General features: G+C 37.8%; 1 protein-coding gene across 1 annotated transcript; it reads right to left on the bottom strand.

Annotated features, from left to right (window-relative positions):
* Nucleotides 1–1,134: 1,134 nt before the first annotated feature.
* Nucleotides 1,135–21,204, bottom strand: LOC131237164 (probable cinnamyl alcohol dehydrogenase 6). Its single transcript, XM_058234830.1, has 6 exons — nt 21,030–21,204; nt 20,468–20,581; nt 5,400–5,627; nt 3,360–3,648; nt 2,915–3,068; nt 1,135–1,516 (listed from the first exon to the last, which is right to left on the bottom strand). The coding sequence occupies exons 1-6, from the start codon at nt 21,122–21,124 to the stop codon at nt 1,314–1,316; spliced, it is 1,083 nt and encodes a 360-aa protein (XP_058090813.1). The 5' UTR covers nt 21,125–21,204; the 3' UTR covers nt 1,135–1,313.
* Nucleotides 21,205–22,185: the final 981 nt, after the last annotated feature.

Below are 22,185 nucleotides of genomic sequence, written 5' to 3'. Positions count from 1 at the left end.
CATAGTTTACTGAGGGCATGTTTGGTGCATGAGATTAAATGGTATGAAATTGTATTAGATGGGATTAACACCATTATTAATATTGCACAATGATTGCATGCCTGGAATTACCATGGTATTTGGGCCATCCAATTCCTATGTTTGGGATACAATTCTTGATATGGGAAAAATACTAGAGTAAGCAAAATCCCGTTTGGTAGACCATGAAATCGTAATCAATGAATCCAATTTATAATGGATGTCAGTCACTTGTACATGTATATAACTAGAATGTCATGTGTAAATGGCATATATGATGTACCACATGGATAAAACAAATGCATCAATGTGGGGCCCACGTGTGTAGTGGATATCAAAAACCACCGAAAATTTCACATTGACCGAATGCAATTTCATCCCGCCAACTTCCAATCCTTCCCAAACTCTCCGTGAGCTTGAGGAAATTTTAAAAGGGACCAAACGTAATTCCATCCCAACCTAATTCCATCCACGCCCAGTACCAAACGCGCCGTGAGTGACTCAGTAATCAGGTTGCTGTCTACGAAAGGCATGATTTTTGATGTGACATGTTGGTTTGTGTATATCTGAAAAGACATTCAAGACTTTTTACGTGACATGTTGGTTTATGTATATTTGAAAAGACATACCTAGCTTTCTAAAGTGGTCACATAAGTGTCTCCACAGCGGCTAGCTAACGGAGCATCACCATCAAGCTTCACCAGCCCCAACACTCATATAAGAGCATCACATGTTTTCTCCGTCTGTCTGTCCTTAGTATTTAATTCTCACTTAGTCTTATAAAATCATATTATCAATATCGATAAGTCCCAATTGAAGGGGCACATATATGGAACATCTAGAGATAATAAATAGCTAGGGAAATTCAATTTAACCAAGAATCCAAAGCTAAAATTTCAGCGCTCACATCAAGGCACACAGCAACCACATTAGGCCTAGACCAAGGCTCAAATTAAGCTACAGTAAGAGAAGTGGTTAAGAAAATAGACTTAGCCTCGTCCCATTTTGCAGAGGGCCCATGTGCAGGTCCAGGCAGTATAGGCCCTTGAAGGACAATCCAATGAATGGGCCCAACAGACCCATTGATGAAATTTAAAGATTTAAAGATAGAAGGGATGACTGAAGAAGTATTTAGATGTCCTTCTTATTCATTGATACTAAAACTAAAGAGTAATAATAAACTCACGGAAATCCTACTGCAGGAATGAGTAAAAGAAACACAAACTGCTACAAACGAAACAACTGAAAGCTGCTACAAATGAAAGCTAAGTGCGAAGCTTGCCGGGTGCTACATTCTAGAGCTTAGATTCATTGGCAGTAATGTCGATGACGAAGCGGTACCTCACATCATTCCGTGTGAGCCTCTCCAGAGCCGTGTTTATGTAGTCGGGTTTGATGAGCTCTATGTCACACGTGATGTTGTGCTTGCCACACAAGTCCATCATCTCCTGTGTCTCCTTCATGCCTCCGATCATGCTCCCTGATATGACCCGTTGGCCTGCCCAGATTGCATGATGCACGTCAAGACGCAATTCCAGAATGGCTTTAAAATGTAATGCTATTTCTATCATTTTATTTGGGGGGCATTATATATAATGTTTGGACCCAATATTTGTACACTAGTCATCCAAACCACTGATATGATGACTCCTTCATGGATGGTCCTTTAAAATCACCCAGATGGAAAAACCCAACATATATACAACTACGAAAGAAAAGGGTCACATTCAATAGAAAATGCTAAATAGTATGCCTCTAGCAATCTGGGATACCTTTGATCAGTGGTTGGATAATCTAAACATAGCCCACTTGTGCAAACTCAAACCCAAGCCAACAGTTCAGGCAATCAGGTGAGTATTATATAATATCTCTTCATAGGATTAAAGTACATGCCAAAAAATCAGGCCATTAGGAAACCCGGGTGGGCAAACCATGTGAATTTAGAAATCTTAGGCATGATTTTAAATTGTTCTGTGCATTTTGGCCCACCTAAGTTTTCGATTGGACTGATTTTTGGTTTATATAGTGAGCTTGAGTGGGTGAACACAATGGCCGGCGTGGATCTGATGCACAGTTGATGTGGGCGCAACAAAAGACCGATACCACCACCATACCATGCACCTCACCTCTGATATGATATGTGACTAAAAGATATGCACCGTATATAAAAGTGAGACTCATGTTTGAATGATCTTGACCATTGGTCCGTTGGGGGCCAATGTGAATGAAACCCCTGAAAGCCTCTCTTCCATGGGACAATTCTAGCCTGCCAATTTGTGTGATGTGAATAGGTGGTTGAGAGTACAATGGATGATTAATATGTTGACGACAACAACGATCTACTCAACAGGTGTGGGGTTCGTCAACACAGATTTATTTTTGTTGATTATTTTTGTTTCCATTACAGTAGAATCAATATAAAATGAAAAAAGTTTCAAGATTAGTGGCTTAAATCATTCGATGTTGTGTTTTTCGTGTGGTATGGTCCGTCCGCAATGTGTCCCATTTCATCAACAATCTGGAGCACTGAGCTGTAGGCCGTTCTCAGTACTGTGCAAGAGTACACTTAAAATTTCACTTGCTTAGCTTGAATTTTAAGGAATCCAAGCATACTGCCTGCCATATTAGTGGTCCAAACTCCAAAAAGCCATGCATTTGTGTCCCATGTAGAGCATGGATGTTTAAAACCATATATAGGTTAGACGGCTGTGAAATGCGATCCAACCGTCGGCTGCCTATCTGTGAAACTTTTTGGTGCATGGGCCATCCAAAATGTGGGTCACAAGAAGAACTGTTTAGATTATTGAGCCATGTGCCCCACTTGTAAAAACTTAAAAACTGAGGTGATACTGCACAACCTTTCAGCAGAGCATTTTAGTTCCTTGGTCACACTTACCGAATATAAGAGGGAAAGCAGGGAGCTCGACGGGTTTATCGGGCGCACCCACGAACACCAGGGTCCCGCTTACTTTAAGTAGTTCTAAGAGGGGCCCAAGGTTATGTCGTCCAGATACTGTGTCCACTATGAAATCCAAACTCCTTTTACCTGCCTGTTGACACACACGCACACACACACACACACACACACACACACACACACACACAAAAAAACCAAGTTACCATGCGTTTGGATGCATTATCTAACTGAATTGCAATAATCAGTGTAAAAAAGTGGAAACAATTATATTTTAATTTCATTCCTTACTTGCAAGTTAAGGGAACATTTGGATGGACAAATGAACTGAATTTCAATCGATTTCATTAAACAGAAAGTAGTCAATTCAGTCTACTTGAGCATCCAAACACATATTCTATAAAACCATATATCAGATGATGTGTACCTGCATTTGCTCGTTGTTGGAGCTAACGAGGAAATCATCAGCTCCCAAGCGTTCTCGGGCCTCCGTTTCCTTAGATGGGGAGGTGCTGATCACAGTCACATGCAACCCAAATGCTTTCCCGAACTTGACTGCAACATGCCCCAGACCACCTAACCCTACCACTCCAAGTTTCTTTCCAGGTTGTTGAAGCATGTTATGCCGTTTCATAGGGCTGAACACTGTGATCCCGGCGCACAATAGTGGGGCGGCAGCATCTAACGGCAGGCTGTCTGGAATCTTAACGACGTACCTGACCCCGATGAGAGGAGCATGATTCAAAAACATCATTATCATGAAAGTTACAATAGCAGTTTCGACGTGTAACACTATAAGGCTTTAATGTCGGGCCCAGTTTGCCCAGCCCAATTCTCACCCATCTTGAACCCGACTAGGATGGGCCTTGAGGCCCATATATCGTATCAGGATCTGAGGTAGGCCTGGTGGCTGATTGGGTTGAACTAGTGGGCCAGGCCCAAATCATAAGATTGCGGACTGGTCTAGGCTAGGCTTGTAGCAACGCACATTCATCATTAGAGCTGGGCATCTAGTCGAGTCGGACCGAGTTAGGGCTGACTCGACTCGATCCGGTTTTGAAATAGGCGTGACCTGAACTCGATCTGACTTAATATCGAGTCCAGCATGCCTGACTTGATCTGAGTTCGGTCTGGCCTGGACTGATCCAGACCGAGTCTGATCTGGTTAGAAGTATCGAGTCGAGTCGAGTTGGCAACGAGTCAGATTGAGAGATGAGGGAGGGAGAGACCGAGAGAGTGGAGAGGAGAGAGAGGAGGAGGAAGAGGGTGATGGTGGTGGGTGGTTGCCAGACTTGGAAGATGAGGAGAATGAGGGAGGGAGGGAGAGATTTTGGAATTGGGTCGGGATAGGGTGCAGTGGGTAGGATTAGAGAGTTGGGTTTCGGATTGACTCAGGTCTAACTGCATTGAGTTTCGGTTTGAGTCGGTTCGAGTTACTACGTAACTCGAACTCAACTCGGTTTAAGTTCGAATTAGGCGAAGCCTAATCAGTTGGGACCGACTCACCCATTCAGTTCAAGTCGAGTAGGATATAAACTAGTCTGATGAGTCCAGTTAGAGTTAGCTCGATGAAGTCATCCCGTGCCCACATCTATTCATCATATGTATAGATAATTTACATTAGCATCTTGGCTTCCATTTATGGGTCCGAGCCTCGGTGCGGTTCCATGGACTCGGATACCGTAGTGACCCCTCTACCGATATCTCAGTGCTGTGGGCACTTTCATGATGTATATGCTTTATCAATGCCATCCATCCATTTTTCCAGATCATTTTAGCATATGTGCCCATAAATGAGGCAGTTCCAAATCTCAGGTGGACCACACCACATGAAAGAGTGGTGATTGAACGTCCACGATTAAAAACTTCCTACGGCCCACTGTAATGTTTATTTTCCATCCCACCTCTTGATTATGTCACACAGGTTGGATGAAGGGAAAACAAAAATGGCAGCTTGATACAAATCTTTTGTGCCCTTAAGAAGTTTTAATGGTAGGCATTCAATCGCCACTATTTCCGGTGATATGGTACACTTGAGATCTGGATCTGCCTCACTTTTGGGCTAATGCCCTAAAATGACCTGGAAAAATGGATGGACGGCATGGATGAAACATTTACATAGGTCCACAGCATCGACCAGTACCAACCTCGGTACTGGAGGGGTCACTACTGAAACGAGTCCCTGTTCCATAAAATTATAATGATCCGGTGACCCATACATTTGATCTAGATGCGCCCCACCGTAGATGGGAGATGCACAAAGTGTCCCTTCCAGATTGAAGATCACGAGCCTTCAATCAGTGTCCAACGTGAGCACATTCAGCCGTTAACAGGCCAATGATCAAACGGTCAAAATCTACCAATCCTCCAAACAAAATACGGATGGGGCCCCATCAGTCAACGGTCCAGATCATTAAATAAAGGTCTTGGAGGCTCCAAGCTTTAGAAAATGGATGTGCGGGAGTACCTCTTGTTAGCTACCAGCATTTCTGAATAACCACCGTAAGTGATGCTCCCGTCCCAGAAGACGCCATTGTATGTGAACTGGACGTTATCGCAGTAGTTCTCCTGCGAATCCATGCAAAACTCGCATTTGAGGCATGATGCAGTCAAACACCCCACTCCTACTTTATCTCCCACCTTAAATCCACTCACGTTGCTCCCCACTTTTGTGATCTCGCCCGTGATCTCGTGCCTGAAAAAAAAAAAAGAAAAAAACGAAGGGATAATATAAGTATATATCAGATCAGAGCTGATGGCATGCCTTAAGTGGGGCCCACCCACTTGAACTGTCCATCTTTATTCTCATTTGAGTTATCTGACTGGTGCATACGCGTACAAAAATATATAGTTATGAAAAAGATAACCAATGGTCCAAATTCTAGCACATGTGGCCAACTTGATGAGTGAGAAAAAGTAATTGACCCACCTAATCATGGTAGGGGATTTTACACACATCATGTAATGATTATTTCAGATGTTACTCCGGCGGATGGATTGCATCCCAAAAATATTTCAGATTCGGAGATCCTATCCATTCAATGTTTGGGTTTTTTTTTTTTTTTTTTCATTTGGATTTGATTGCTGTCATCCTTTCCATGACCATCCATTTTTTGGCCATCGTTGGAATGGTTAAGAGTGTTTGATGCACTGTTAGAACATAATAAGCAAGCAATCACAATCACTAAACAAAAGACCTGACTTGTACAACTAGGACCCGTTGACGCTTCGTATCTCTTTGGGCAAGGATTATGTTTTTGTCCAAGGGCCTATTTGTATTTGGACGGTGAATTATGGCTGTAATGTACCTAATGTAATCTAAAAGTGCCCCCGTTATGTGTTTGTTTCAAACATAATTCAGTGATAAAATGAATATAAATAGAAGGCATGCAGGAAAAAAACAAAAATGTAATCATTACAATTTTAAATTGTATTACATTAAACTTTTTAATCCAAACATGCAATCAGTATATTTTTCTGTTAATTTGAGATTTAAGTAATAAAAAAGTATAATTTTATTACACTTATCCAAACATGGGAATTGCTCGTCAAACTACCTGTTTTGCAATCCAAACATGAGAATTGCTAGTCAAATTACCTGTTTTGCAATCCAAACAATCTCCACTAGAAAATCAGGCCCGCTTGTCATTGGTTTTTGGTTTAGCTGTCCGCAAAACTACTAAGCTTCTCAACCACAACTAACACCAAGGAATCAGCGGTGGATACTAGATGCATGGCAACTACTATTGGAATCAACGGAAAATACAAGCCCAATGGACTGGTCCAATTGCTTTGAAGGGAGGCAACAACATTAGAATCCATGGCTCACATATGACATTGCATGTTAGGGTAATAGGATGGACAATTTTGATTGCGTTGATAAGTTACAAGTGGGCTCATAATTGTGGCATGTATGGAATCTCATGTATCCCTGTAGAGTACCGTACCGAATGTGTATTTTAACGAAGCTAGGTATTCTCCCTCCCGTGTGGAAGTGAAGCGCAGAGCCCAATGATGCCGCGGTAGATCGGACTCACCGCAGACCTTAACATCTATGAATCCCTCGCTCGATCTCCGAATGCGCTAATCGGTTAATTTGTATCTTCCCATCCCAATATTGGAGCATGAGTAGGAAGATCAATAACTTCCACATCATCTCGGGCGAGCTCTGCTAGCGGCGTTAGTGAGGGACATCAATCTCGTCTCATTTAAGGCTTGCACTTCTTGTTGTTGATGTCTTAAATCGGTAAACAACGTACGGTACCATCGAGCAGTGATTGATGACATCGATAGATGCTCAATGTCATCAGGAAAAATCCATATTTTGTCAATAAAATATTTTTGTATTTCTACTTGATATTATCAAATATTATCAAAGGTGTTCGATGCCATCGACAGATCATCGATGCCATTAAAGTCCTATCGAAAGTCCCATTAAGTGTGCGTGCAAAATTGCATAAGTGTGGGATTTGTTTCCTATTATGATTGTGATACTATATGATACTATATATAAGGTGTAATCGGGATTTGGGAAGAAATAGAGGAGTTATAGGCTTTCTAGTTCATTTATAAGGGTCCAAGGGCATAATTTTGGCTTGTGAAGTGGATTCAAGGCTTGTTCGAATCGTAATACTCTATATCTTCTATTTATACTTTCATAATGCATTACTCATCATTTTGTGTTGTGGTTTTTTTCCCGCAAAGGTTTTTCCAGTAAAATTCGAATTGTTTGTGTTTTGACTTGGTTGTGCAATTGGTAGTATTTTGCTCGATTCATCTCTGTGTACTTCTGCGGTTCCCCAACAAGTGGTATTAAAGTTAACGTTGGTAAAAAGATTGAATTTGAAAGCAAGATATCAATGGCATCTCACCCAAATTTTGATATAGAAAAATAATCCATAAAAAAAAAGTTAAACTATGGAAAGTTAAGATGACTAGTGCCCTAGTTTAACAAGGATTGGATGATGTGCTCCTTGAAAAGCGACCGGAATCTATGATTGAAGATGAATGAAACAAGATAGATAATAAAGCAAGAACCACTTTCTAATTGTGCTTAACGGATTGAGTTTTCTATAATGTCATGAGAGAGAAAACTGTATTAAGTACATGTGCGAAAGTAGAGAATACTTATGTCAAGAAATCTCTTGAGAATCATTTGTACTTGAAGCTTCAGTTGTTCAATATTAAGATGGTGGAGGAGGTTGATATTAAAGCCTACATCAGTAACCTTAATAGATTGATTTGCAAATTACTGGATGTGGAGGAAACGATGACAAATGAGGATCAAGCATGCATTCTGTTGAATTCTCTTCCATCTTCGTATGAGTCATTCAAGGACTCTTTGTGCACCGGTAGAACAACCATTAGCGTCAAGACCATTATCTTAGTCCTTCAATTGAAGGCGATGAGAAAGAAAAATAGTGGCATAGGTGCTTCTATAGATGCATTGGTTACGAGGGGCGAAAATTCTGAGTGAAACAGTGGATCTTTACGATCGAGGTCCAAATCCAAGGGCAAGTTGAAGTGCTAGAATTATGGGATGACTGAGAACATGAAAAATTATTGTTAGAAGCCTAAGTCAAGGAAGGAAAATTAGATAGGTCTTTGGGAAGCCAACATTGTGAAATCTAATGAGAAAGTGAATGATAGTGACGTGTTGACCGCATCAAAATCCGAGTACTTTGATGAAAAATAAATTTAGATATAGAAAATTCATACCATATGACCTCTCATTAGAGTCGGTTCACTAGTTACAATGCGTGCGATGGTGGCCAGGTGTTTATAGGTAATGATAATGCCTATAAAGTGGTAAGTGTTGGATTAGTGCGAATGAAGATGTTTGATGACATGAAATTTATATTGACCAAGGTGAGACACGTTCCTGATTTAAGGAAGAGTTTGATATCTCTGTGAGTGTTGGAGGAGCTTGGGTGCAAATTCATTGGGTTTGATCATGTTATTAAAGTTTTAAAGGGGGAACTTATATTCACGAAGGCACAGAGGAATGGAAACTTTTATAAGTTGATCGAGAGCACTTCATCGGGTGGAGTTGCAACATCTGTAGTGAAATCTACATTTGCATGTATGTGGCATGAATGTTTGGGCCACATGAGCGAGTGGGGCATGAAGGTGCTTGAGGTTAGAAGCGTGATTCTAGAGAAAATTCACACGAATGTGAATCCAGCTGACATACTTATGAAGGTGGTTCCCATAGATAAGTTCAAGTTATATGCAACTTCTTTGGGCTTGACGAATGGGTAAATGGAAGATATAATGTGCACGAGAAGTGATGGTGGAGCTATGATACATAACATAATTAGAGATAAGGATAAGAAGGTATGAATAATGAAGATTGAAGACATGGTAGAAATTGTTGTTGATATCTTAAATATGTAAATAATAGAGTCTATCGATATCATCGAAAGTCCACTCGATGCCATCAAATAGTGGTCTCGATGCCATCGAAAAAATAAAAAAAATTCATGTTTTGTCGCCGGAACATTTTAGTGTTTTTACTTGATGTCATCAAAGGTCTTCGATGGCAATAAAGTCCCATCGAAGGTCCTATCGAGCGCACGTGCTGAATTGCGTAAGCGTGGGATTTGTTTCTTATTATTATTATGATACTATATATATTAGGTGTAATAAGGATTTAAGAAGAAGTAGAGGAGTTCTAGCCTTTCTAATTCGTTCCTTAGGGTTTCAAGGACATAGCTTGGGCTTGTGAAGTGGATTTGAGACTTGTTCGAATTGATAACACTCTCTTGTATTTACGTTTGTATAGTGCATTACTTGTCGTTTTGTGCTGTGATTTTTTCTCGCAAGAGTTTTTCATGTAAAATTTAGATTGTTTATGTTTGGACTTAGTTGTGCGATTGGTAGTACTTTTCTTGATCCGTCTATATATGCTTTTGCAGTTCCTTAATACCTTTATCCTTATATTGACGCACAAGCAATGGATAACATATGGTATTAGAGTGTGTTTCTATTTGTGCATCCGACAATTTTTTTTGATAGATTTTCCTTGCATCGATGGGGTGTGTCATTAAAATTGATAGCTCTATCGACAATTGTATGCATGCATATATTAAATGCAAGTTTGTTTTAAATGCAAGCTTATTTTCATGGTAGCTATTAAAATAGTAGAATGCAATTCTTTTATAGAAGTTATGTTTTTGTTAGTTGTTGTTCCAGTTAGTTATTGCCCATTAGAATTGGGAGATGCATTGTCTCGATCATCACTAGTAGATGTTGACTACTAAATTGCATCTAAATAGATTGAAATATTTTTCATATAGCGTTGATACGATGGATTTCATTTTTTTTAAAACATTTGGTGAGTCCCTCAGACCCTCATGCCTTTGTTGGATACTTATATGGCATCTAGACCATCCATCTGAAGGGCTTAATTAGAAAAGAAAAAGAAAAAAAAGGAAAAAAAAAGGGAGATGTTGGGGTTGGTCTCATTGTGCATGAATCATTGGTGTTACTTTCTCCCATGTTATCTTATGCACCTTTGATCAACCCCATGTTACAATTGGTCTAATTTTTTAATATAATGTTGAGAAACGTTATATGTCTATAGATTGATACCCTTATTTTTTGGACCATGACCTTAAATCTTATACATAAGCCAAACAAAGTACTAACTCCTCTCAATGATTGATGCCTTGAAAGATAAACTAAAGTCAATGAAAGACAACAATGCTTAATATTTAATAAATTTATTTAAAGAGATTGTACTAATTAGTTATAAATGTGTTTATAAAACTAATATAAAACTAAAAAAGAATATTCAAAGATTAGTCGCTAAAGGTTTCATAGAAAAAATGAATTAATTTTAAAGAGGCATTTCCACCAGTATTTTAAAAAATATCCTTTAAGATTATTATAACACTTGTAGCTCAATACGATCTTGAGCCACTATAGATGACGTAAAAATCACGTTTCTTAATGAGAACTAAAGGAGAACGTATATATTCTACAATCAGAAGGCTTCAATATCTATAAATTTGAATATTTGGTATGTAAGCTAAATAAGTCCATTTACGATATAAAACAAGAATCACATCGATGACATGTAAAATTTCATGATGAGATTTCTTCATTTGATTTTAAAGAAAACACTGTTGATCAGTGTGTGTGTGTGGGAGTAAGTTCGTATTCATAATGTTATATGTTAATGAGATTCTACTAGCATATAATGATAAAAGAATGATGTGTGACGACAAGAGATTTCTATCACATAAATTCAAAATGAAGGATCTTCGCGTTGCATCATTTGTCACAAGTATAAAAATATAACATAATATAACAATATGTATTTTGATATTATCCTAAAAAACCTATGCTGAAATGATTCTTAGTAGATATAATATGCATAATTGTATACTGATGCAGGGATGAACGTGATGAGGTCGATCACCGTCTTCCTTAAGGATAACTAATCCGAATCCACGGAGCTTCTCTAGATTCCTCATGAAGACTTCTCAAATCCACGAGGAAAAAGGCAAGAAAAATATAAAGAAATTCTATAAAATTCATAATTTGGTTGATGAATGAATAAACGAGTTTACACCTTTTTAAATAGGGATACTAAGCCATGGAAGAATTTTTGGAATTAAACTACAACTAAAACTCCTAGAATTCGCAACTTACTATAAATAGTAAACTTATTATTAATAGACGGTCGTCATTCATACTAGTGCGCATGGTTTTCGGCCAAAAATTATAAGTCTCCTATTTGGCCTAACCATGATGTTCTCCTAATTATTTTAAACACTTTTCATGTTGGGTGCAACTCCTAAAGCCCAACGGATGAAGAGTTGTACTCAAACTAAAACTCACTATAAATAGTAAAAATGGAATTAAAACAGGATTTCGATAGTCGATCTAATGGTATTTTACAAATTTGGCATGGTTAACCCTGCTTAGTTAGGTTGGGTGGCTAAAGTAGGCCGTCCTACCCCAAAATCATATATGGTACGTTCGATAGCTAATTTTGGTTTGCGAGATACGTCCGTTTTAAGTCTGACAATCCGGATCACCTCTGCTTTCGATCGGGCCTTTTTTTATCCATCTTGTCTATGAAATTGTCCACAACCCGCTGTACATCATATACCAAGAAAGTTTCCTATCGTTATGACAAGCTTATATCTTGTAGTGTCTAAGAATGATTATGAAAGGAAGATAATGTAGGATATTTCATATATATTTACAGTAGGAAGTATTATATATGTGCAGGTCTACACTTGACCTAACATAGCCTTTGTGGTTGGAATGCTTGGGAGATACATATCAAATTTATAAATAGATTATTGGAGATCCCAAAAGAAAGTAATGCGATACTTGCAAAGGATGAACTATTTCATGCTCACATAAAGATAAATTGATAGGCTGGAGCTGATTGGATTACAGATTTAGTTTTCATTGGGTGCCTTGACAACAAAAAGTTTATTAGGATATGTTTTCATGATAGATAATGGAGTTATTTTGTGGAAGAGTATAAAACAGACACTTACAACTTCATCCACCATGAAACTAGAATATTTATTGCCCGTCATAGACCACGTGTCAAGTGATCTAGTTATAAAACTTTATCTTAGGGCTTTAAGTTATACATTTAGTTCCAAAGCCCTTATGAATATACTATGATAACACTGTACTGGTGTTATTCCCCAACAACAACAAAAGTTTATCTAAGTTGAAACACATAGACTTAAGGTTTTTGGTTATGAATTAGAGAATTCAGAATCGTCTAGTGTGTATGAAACACATTAACACAAAGCTGATGATTGTAAAACCACTAATTTAGGGTTTACCTTCCAATGCATTTAAGGAGTCAGTAAATGATATGAAATTGGTTAGTATTTAAGATATATTTAATTAGTGGGAGATAAGATACTCTAGTTATGTGTTATTTTAATTTTATTGCATACAATAATCAGTTTAGTTTTTTTTTTATGGCATTGTGGTTTATTTTCCTTAAAGTAAAATTTTTATACATATAATTAAATAAGTGAACAAAATTATTTAAAATTTTTAAGGCAGTAGAACCACTTGAAAATCTACATGGAATGACATACTAGATATGAGATTTTCATACCATGTTACTTAGTTTCCGAAATCCATGTCGTTGAAAATTATGTTGTTTGTGATCTTACTTGGTCTCACTACGATAAATGCATTGATGACTGCCATAGTTCCATAACAATAGTATTAGTATATTACATTGTTCAAGGTACTAATCATGATTCATAATATATGCAATAGATTTGTTGCTCCAGCAACTAATCCATTGCATATATAAGTCAATATCATTAGTGAAGCAAGTGGGAGAATGATGTAAAACGTGGCACAAATACATTCCTAGCATCGTTGGACCAAAAGAAGGTGAATTGTAAATTGCCCATAGCTTTTTATCCAGGTATTGTTACAGGGTGTACAACCTATCAATCTTTTCTATAACAGGCCATCTGGGGTGAATCGACCCACAACGTGGGTCACATCTATCCATTTCGTCAGAAAACACGCTCTTTCAGCTTACAAACAAATTTTTTTTTAAAAAATTACTATTTTTAGTAATTCTGATTTTTTAATATTTTCTTATTTTTAAAGTTTTAGATTTTATTCTTTTTTAGAAATAACTTGTAATTATGTTAGGACTCTTTTAGCAAAAGTTTATTTGGAATTTTTATTTTTAGAAATTAGGCTTTACAAGAGTTTTATTAGAATTAGGATTTTTATTAGAGTTAGAATTTTACTATTTTTGGTAATTGCATTTTTTAAAAATATTTGTTTATTAATGGTGTAATAGAGACATATACACATTATAAAATTATCAATAAATTTCTATTCGAATTTTATTAGAATTTCTTTTTATTTTCTATCTATCCTCGTGGATTCGAGGAATTTCTCTGAGGAGTTTAGATAAGCTTCGTGGATACAGAGTAATTATCACCTAAGGAAGACGGTACTCGACCTCATCATGTCCATCATTGCGTCAGTTTGATATCAGAGTGAGACTTTTTCCTCTAATCTATGATTTCTAACGATGGGTCGGGCAACAATCTCATGGACGGTGTTCCAAAAAATTATCATTTAATAGCAACGACTTTCGAAGCAGCGTACCAATACAATCGATAAGTATGCAAGGGCTGCAGGTTGCCATCGATCGCATGACGGAGGCCCTATAGCAACTCCGTTTTCATGGCTGATCCGCCTCCAATAGGTGCTGAAATTCATATTCGAACTAATCGTAGGGCGATGCTGACAGTGAATCGTAAAATCCTACTTAAGAAGGTGGGATCCAACGACATGATTCTGTAGTAGCCTAGATGAGGCATTGATCGGATATATGAACGGATCAGGAATTCATGACGAAAGTCGATCTTCCTAGTTTCAACGGCAAACTCCACATTAAGGACTTTCTCAATTGGTTCCTTGAAGTCGAACATTTCTTCGACTACATGAACATCGTGAAAGAGAAGAAAGTTAAACTTCTGACTTACAAGTTGTAGGGTGGAGCTTTGGTTTGGTTGGAACAACTTCAACTCGAGCAGACAAGACAGATGAAGACTCCAATTCGCACGTGGTCGCGAATGAAGCAGTTATTGCATATGTGATTCCTCAATTGAGATTACGATCACATATTATTATAACAAAACTAAAATTGTTGGTAGGATATCCAATCAGCAAAGTGTTACGTGGAGAAATCCAATTATTTATCGTAAGAGACGATCTCGTCGAAATGGAGTTGTCACAGGCCATAAGATTTATCAGTGGCGGATATGTGGCCCTTATGGGAATAGAGAACCAACTCAAGGCTTCTAAAGTGGAGGGATGTCTCTTATAACCGAACATGATTTTTTTAAACAATTGGACAAAAGAGGAGATGTAAATGCATTAGTTGAAAGGAAAAATATATAGAACTTGTGAACATCCTAGAGGATTTGAAACCAATGTTGCAGGAATTCAAGGTGATTGTGCTTGATGAATTCCCTAATAAATTACTTCCCATACGAGATATAAAAAATCATATTAATCTTGTTTCAGGGGCAAGTCTGCCTAATTGTCTACATTATTAGAAAGAACGTGAGATCTTACATGCACAAATGAAGGAACTGATCCATACTAGTCAAGTCAAGAAGAGCATGGATACATGTATTGTGTCAGCTCAAGAGCTTGATACAAAGTACAAGAAAAAGGTTGATAAACATTGGTGCCATAAATTGTTTGAGTATCATGTGTGAAGTCATTTGGATAACTCGAGGACAAGTTTTTTTTTTTTCGAGTGGAGGGGTCTGATGTAGGACGTGACACAGATACATTCCTAACATGGTTAGACCAAAAGAATGTGAACCATAAATTGGCCATAACTTTTCATCTAGGTATCATTATGAGGCGCACAGCCTATCAATCTTTATTGTAACTGGCCATCTGTGGGTCACACTAGTCCGTTTTATCAAAAAATGCTTTCTTTTAGCTCAAAAATGAAATTTTAAGAAAAATTACCATTTTTAGTAATTCTATTTTTTTTTTTTTAAATATTTTCTTAATTTTAGAGTTTTATATTTTCTTTTTTCTTTTTAAATAACTTATGATTATGTTAGGATTGTTTTAGTAAAAGTTTATTTGAAATTTTTATTTTTAGAAATTATGCTCTAGAAGAGTTTTGCTAGAATTAAGTTTTTTATTAGAGTTAGAATTTTACTATTTTTGGTAATTACGAAATTTAGTTTATTTATTTATTTATGATGTAATAGAGACATACACATTAGACAATTATCAATCAATTTATTTAGGATTTTATTAGAATTTATTTCTATTTTCTATTTCTCCTCGTGGATTTGAGGTATCTCGGTGAGAAGTCCAGAGAAGCTCTATGGATTCGGATTAATTATCTCTTGAGGAAGATGGTGCTCGACCTCATCACGTCCATCCATGTGTCAGAGAATGTTAGAATTTGTGGCCCACTTATGACATTGGTTGTTGGGGAAACATGATGGATGGTTTGGATCACATTGATGAGTTCCAAGTGAGACCCACAATTGTGGCATGTACACAATCTAATATATTTATATAGAGTACCATACCGAATGTGTATTTTAACTGAGCTAGGTATTCTGTCTCCTGCATGGGAAAGAGGCATGGAGACGAACCACGGGACCAAAAGTTCAATAATCACTAGGAGTGCCGCCGACCTCAATATCTATAAATCTCTCGCTATCTTCCCATCGCAATAGGGGAGCATGAGGAGAAAGATCAATGGCTGCCACCTCATCTCCCGTGAGCTCCACTGTTAGCATTAATCGCACGTCAACCCCTCTTCTTCGTGAACGCTCGCACCCCTATCCCTGTGGTGACGCCCAAATAATAGATAACAAATGGTTTAAAGGACAGCTAGAAAGACGACGTAAGGTGGACCTTATCTTGGTAGGTCCCACATGGTCCAGCCCATTAACAGCTCATAAAAGGTGGCCCAGTCCCATGTGAATGGCCTATGCATTGTCAACATCGGCATTTGTTTTTCCATTTTCCTTTATTATAAAGATATCCGATTATTAATGTGCTGAGGTCATCATCTTCAAACCTTTCGAATGCTGCATGGGACGCCCAACCATCAATGGGGACGGTTCATTCAATAGCACCGTTGGGTGCAAGCAATCGTACAAGAATCACGTGGGTAGAACTTTTGATGGGGCCAAATTTATGTGGTAGATGTTTCAAAATGATTATGAGTCTTATTTTGTTTCCCTGCTCAAAACCATTAGATTTTATTTTTTCTTAAGAAAAAAGAAAAAAGGAAAAAAAGAAAGAAAGAAGAGAAATGGTTACTCATCAAATGGGCCAAATCCTACAAAATAATGTATAGCCGCTGATAAACAAGAAAATACAAGTGTGGTCCACCATGAATGGATCGAGCTGATTTTTATAGAAGGTAATTCTCATGGTGGGGTTAGCCTGTTGCATCGAGCTTCTTTTCAGTATATATACTACTCTCGCTCCTTCAGATGGCAAACACGGGATGATCTAACATTAGAAATCAATAATGATTTCGACCGTCTATCTTTTAATTAGGAGGTGCTTGGGTTGTAAGTTATTTGAGATAAGCTTCTTATTCCTTAAGTAGCTTATCTTGAATTTTACTTATTGAACTGAAATAATTAACTTTAAATAAGAAGTTACTTATAATTGATTACAAATCAAACTTACTTATCTCAAATTATAAGTTACTTATTTACTGCTGTAAGTGAAAAAAGTACCTACTTATTTGGTTGCATCTAAACATTAAGTTGCTTAAAATAAGTTACATATGCCACAAGTATAGCCTATCTTTATTTCTACTTATTAAGAAGACAAGTATGTTATGTTTCTCTTCAACCATTTATGAAAAATAGAAAAGGCAAAAAAAAAAAAAAAAAAAAAAAAAAAAAAATTGATTAATTACTTTTAAGTAAAATAGTTACTTATAACTAATTATAAATCAAACTTACTTATCTAAAATAAGTCATTTATCTACTGTTGTAAGTAGAAAAGCAACTTATCTGGTGGTATCCAAACAAGCCCTTAATTTCCGTGGTATCCAAACAAGCTCTCAATAACCTAAATAAGCTATCGTCCCGGTCATGGGAGCTGTTGAAAACTTTCGATGAATTCATCAACAGATAGTGATGATCGGACTCATCCCATGACTTTAATTTTCTCAAAAGTATCCAGTATTTATCAAGGTCCACGACTTAGAATATTCTGATCATCAGACCATATGGCATGTAGGCCCTGGCTGGCGGAAACACACCACTGGATTCTGAGCTGTGACGGAGGCAAAATGAACTCTAACATCAATGTCTCCAGGTCGAGAGCGGATTGCCAATGACCCAGTGCCTGGGCTGTGTGGGGTCAACCGAGATGTCCTTGACAAATCCACTCGGTTCATCTGTTTTGAAAGATCCCAATTTGACAGGATTCTAGAGGTCAGAAAGATCTAAAAGTCATGTGGACCACACCAACAAAACAGTTGGAACAACAACGTGAAACCTTCTTGAAGCTGACCATGATGTTTATATACCATCCAAACAGTTCATCGGCATCCTGATCAAAAAACTTTTATCACCCTCAGGCGTTCAATCCCCACTGTTTCGTATGGTATGAGTTTTGGATCTGCCTAATTTTTAAAATCCTGTCGAATTGTGGTCTTTCAGAACAGATGATCGGAGTGGATTTGTCATGGACATTTCTATGAACCGCATACAGCCCCGGGTACAGACGGGTCACAGGCAATCCGGTCTCCTCCATGTCTCCTATGCTTTTCTAATCAAATGATATAATATTTACTAGCACGCGGAAAGATTCTTTGAAGCAGTCCAAAAGGCGAGGATTCCCACCTTCGGTCTGAGTAACAAAAGAACAGTTGTAAGATGGTGATATGATCGTTACGAAAATGACGAGGGCCACAGAGTGAGGGGGGATTTCTATAACCATCTTATGGCCCAGTGAAGAAAATGTGCAGGACGGAACCCGTAAACCACTTTGGATATTTGCCTGCATGAAATAAACTATTCTAACCTTTTATTTATTTATTTTCATTGGGGTCCTCTATATAATGTATATATTTGTGGTCCAACAAGGACTTCCAAATAAAGAGGGGGAAGGTATCAAGTCTTATCAGTCCAACTACAGGTAACAATCCGCCCATTGAATAACATCCAACTTTTCACATGCATACAACATCCAATTTTATTAATAGTTTTTCTACATTTTTGAGAATCACCTCTTGTGAAAATCAGATACTTTTACTCGTCAAATTACCACATTTGTATTTTGTTATTTATCAATGGATATAAATTGTCTTCAATAGCATAGCCCATTTGATGAGTGGATAAGACTAACTTTTGCATAAGATGATCTTAGATATCACATGCAAATGATAGACTGGAAGTTATTTCCAGGGTGAACTGTAAACCCAACATCAGAGAGAGCTCTAAGAAATCAATGCGCGGTTTTTCTTTGGACGTACCTCCATCATTAAAGACACGGGAATCCATCTAAGCATTTCAGGATGAGAGTTTTCTAATCAACATTTTTAGATGTGTTCTAAGTTTCCCACTTACCTATGTTAGATGGTGACAAAGATTGATGTACTGAATCTCGGCATTCATTATGCGAATACTGTCTTTCCCAAGGAAAACATTTAAACTAATGTTATAAAATACTGATTCCACTTGTTTCGAAGAAAGTGCATGCTGGTCATTCTAGACTCTAAAAAAATAGTTAAACCAACGACTCGGACCATCCCAGAGAACGGCTTTTCGTGGTCTACCAAGAAAAGGTTCACACTGACCGAAGGAAATTTTCCATCCAATCAATGCCATACAAAGAGGATGGTTGGATTAAAGATGGTCCATTGATCGACATCCACCGTCCAATGATTAAAGGTGGTCCAATCATCATCATCACAATCTAAGCTTATCTTAACTAATCAATTATATGAATCCTATTCTACCATTTCACTCTATTAAAGACCATGTGCTCAATCAAGCCATAGGTTTTCAAGTCTTTTCTTACTACTTACAATCCAGATCTTCACATGAATGATACACGGCCAAGCTACTCAAGAATTAGAAGGTCATGCAACAAAGGTTTTTCTATGCCTATTATGATGACCATCACATCTACACTATAATTTTTTGCATTGGCTTATATTAGGGCATTCACCTAAAATGCCACGACACGAGAAAAAGTGAAAATGGGTAATCCACCATCGGAAGGCATCTCTCCACTTCTCCCTTTCTCTCCGGCATGGCGGAGAAGACCGTTTCATCCATCTATAGTCCCCCTAATCTCCATGCGCAGCACGCACACACCTACCTTAGTTTATATAATGGACCAAGCATTGTTTAAAATATTAAAAGACTTGACTCAACTCAAATAAATATTTAATAATTAAATGAAGAATTTAATTTCAATAATAATAGATATTTATCTGAATATAAAACTCTGCATTTTTTATAGTTTGTTGGTAAATGCTGTTGACTAGTTTGGTGAGGTAGATTTCAGCTTATAAATGTTGTTGACCGGTTCGGTTGAGGTCTTGAAATTTAGTGGAAATGTGACACATGGCATCTTAGCTACAATTAAGCCAATCCCTACTCTTTACACGATCCGGCCAAGATGATCATCAGGTGGACCATGCCTAAAGGACACAAAAGGATGTTTAAGAGATATCTACAAATGGTTCAAATTTAATATGGATGTGTGGTCCACATGATAACTAAATGGACTTGATTTTTATTTATTTATTATTATTATTATTATTATTATTTTTTTCGATGTATGGCATCGACATGCTAGAATCACATGATGAGCCGCTCCCATGTAAGACTCATGTGCATCGTGTCTACATTTCAGGTAAGTGATCTCAGCATTTCTCAAGAACAAATGAACGAATGTAGTCCATGATGGGTCCCTCTGGCCCACACTAGTTCAACAGCCAAAAAGAGTCCTCAAGATTGGGAGTAGTAAGAGGGAAATACTTACCCAGGAACAACAGGATACATGGTGATTCCCCAGTCATTTCTTATGTGGTGTAGATCCGTGTGACACATCCCACAATACAAGATCTTGATGGTTACATCATCAATGCCGTTTTCTCTGCATTGACCATATCAAATCCCAACACAAAAAAACATTATTAAAAAAAAGAAAAAAAAGAAAAAGAAAAAGAAAAGAAGTTAGAGAATTTGAATAGGAGAATGAACATGATTTTAAGACTCAGACGAGGTCTGGTGTGACTCGTCAACTCGGTTAAACCAAATCCGGTTGGACGGTATAAGTTGGGCTAGTCACCCCAATTACGGCTCGACTGAGGGATGTTTACACCAAAATTCAAAAACCTGAAAACTTGAGGCGGAGTCTCGAACGAGTCACACACAGTTCCGAGTGTCTCAGCAACTTGGCTCAAAATCTTACCGATGCGAGTACCAATTTCTATTTTCACATTCTTGGTGATTGAAATGGTATAATTCAAAACTAAAAATGGAAAGTTTGATGAATGGTCCATTCAAAAATCGGTTCTTTTTTTTCGAACTTGGGTTTCTACCTTCTTTTGAAGACGAACGGACTGATGTGTCCCGAAGAGTCGTGGGCGGCCCACCCGGCAACGGTCTGAGTGTGGTTTGGGGTGGTCTGCGTCATTGTTTTCTTGCCCAAAAGCTAAACTAGATCTCTTCTCCTTTGTCACGCCTTGTAAATTTTGGATAGCTAGGAAGGAAGTAAGTACTGCTATTTATATATCAAAAATATTCGTGGGAAACCGTGATAGGCACTTGCATTTGTGCTTGTCGATTTCTATTTGGACCATCCATTTAGATCAGTTCCTTGCTTAATTCATTCTCGTAAATATAGGTGACTGGACCTAACTTATTCGAACGATCTTGTCCATCGGTTTTTGCAGTGCCACTGACGTGACAGTTCAGATCATCTGATCATCAGGTTAGGCTATGAATAGTAGACCGGTCCCAAGGAACGGTCCAGATAGCTGCTATATTTTTAAGTATGTGGACGAGAAGTTCCCATACGCTTATCAACCTAGATCATTAATCGTTATATATTGTAGATAGAGAACAACACATCTCTGCCCTTTATTTTAAAAACAAATAATTTAATTAGACGGCTTTAAATCGACAGGTAGATGACGCCTTTGTATAAATAAGGTGAATTGAATGATATTGTCGTCCGCCAACCACCGAAAGAAGAAGAGGATTGCGTCCTGCTCACGCCTGGACGATTATCCGTCCACGGAGGGCTATGTGGGGCCCACATGATGTATGGGTATTATCTACACCGTCCATCTATTTTTTCAGATCATTTTATTATCCGAACCCAAAAATGAGGCAGATACAAAGGTCAGGTGGACCACACAGGGTATTGAACGAACATCATAAAAAAAATTCTTGAGAGCCGCATAAGTTTTGGATCATGCTGACATTAGTATTTTCCCTTCATACAGGCCTATATGACCTTATGAACAGGTTGGATGGAAAAAAAACATCACGGTGGCCCCTGGGAAGGTTTCAACTGTGGATGTCATTATCACGCTGCTTTCTGTATAGTGTTACACGTGAGCTTTGTATCTGGCTAATTTTTGTAATCAATCCCTAAAATGATCTGGAAAAATGGATAGACTTCCTCAATAAACCCCATGCATCACGGTGGGTCCGGCAGAGGCTGAGGCAGGATGCAATCCTTTTCTGGTG

This window comes from Magnolia sinica, chromosome 2 (assembly GCF_029962835.1).
Source record: "Magnolia sinica isolate HGM2019 chromosome 2, MsV1, whole genome shotgun sequence".
Taxonomy (NCBI): domain Eukaryota; kingdom Viridiplantae; phylum Streptophyta; class Magnoliopsida; order Magnoliales; family Magnoliaceae; genus Magnolia; species Magnolia sinica.
Note: the sequence above shows the minus strand (reverse complement) of the source record. Positions and strands in the feature narration are given on the sequence as shown.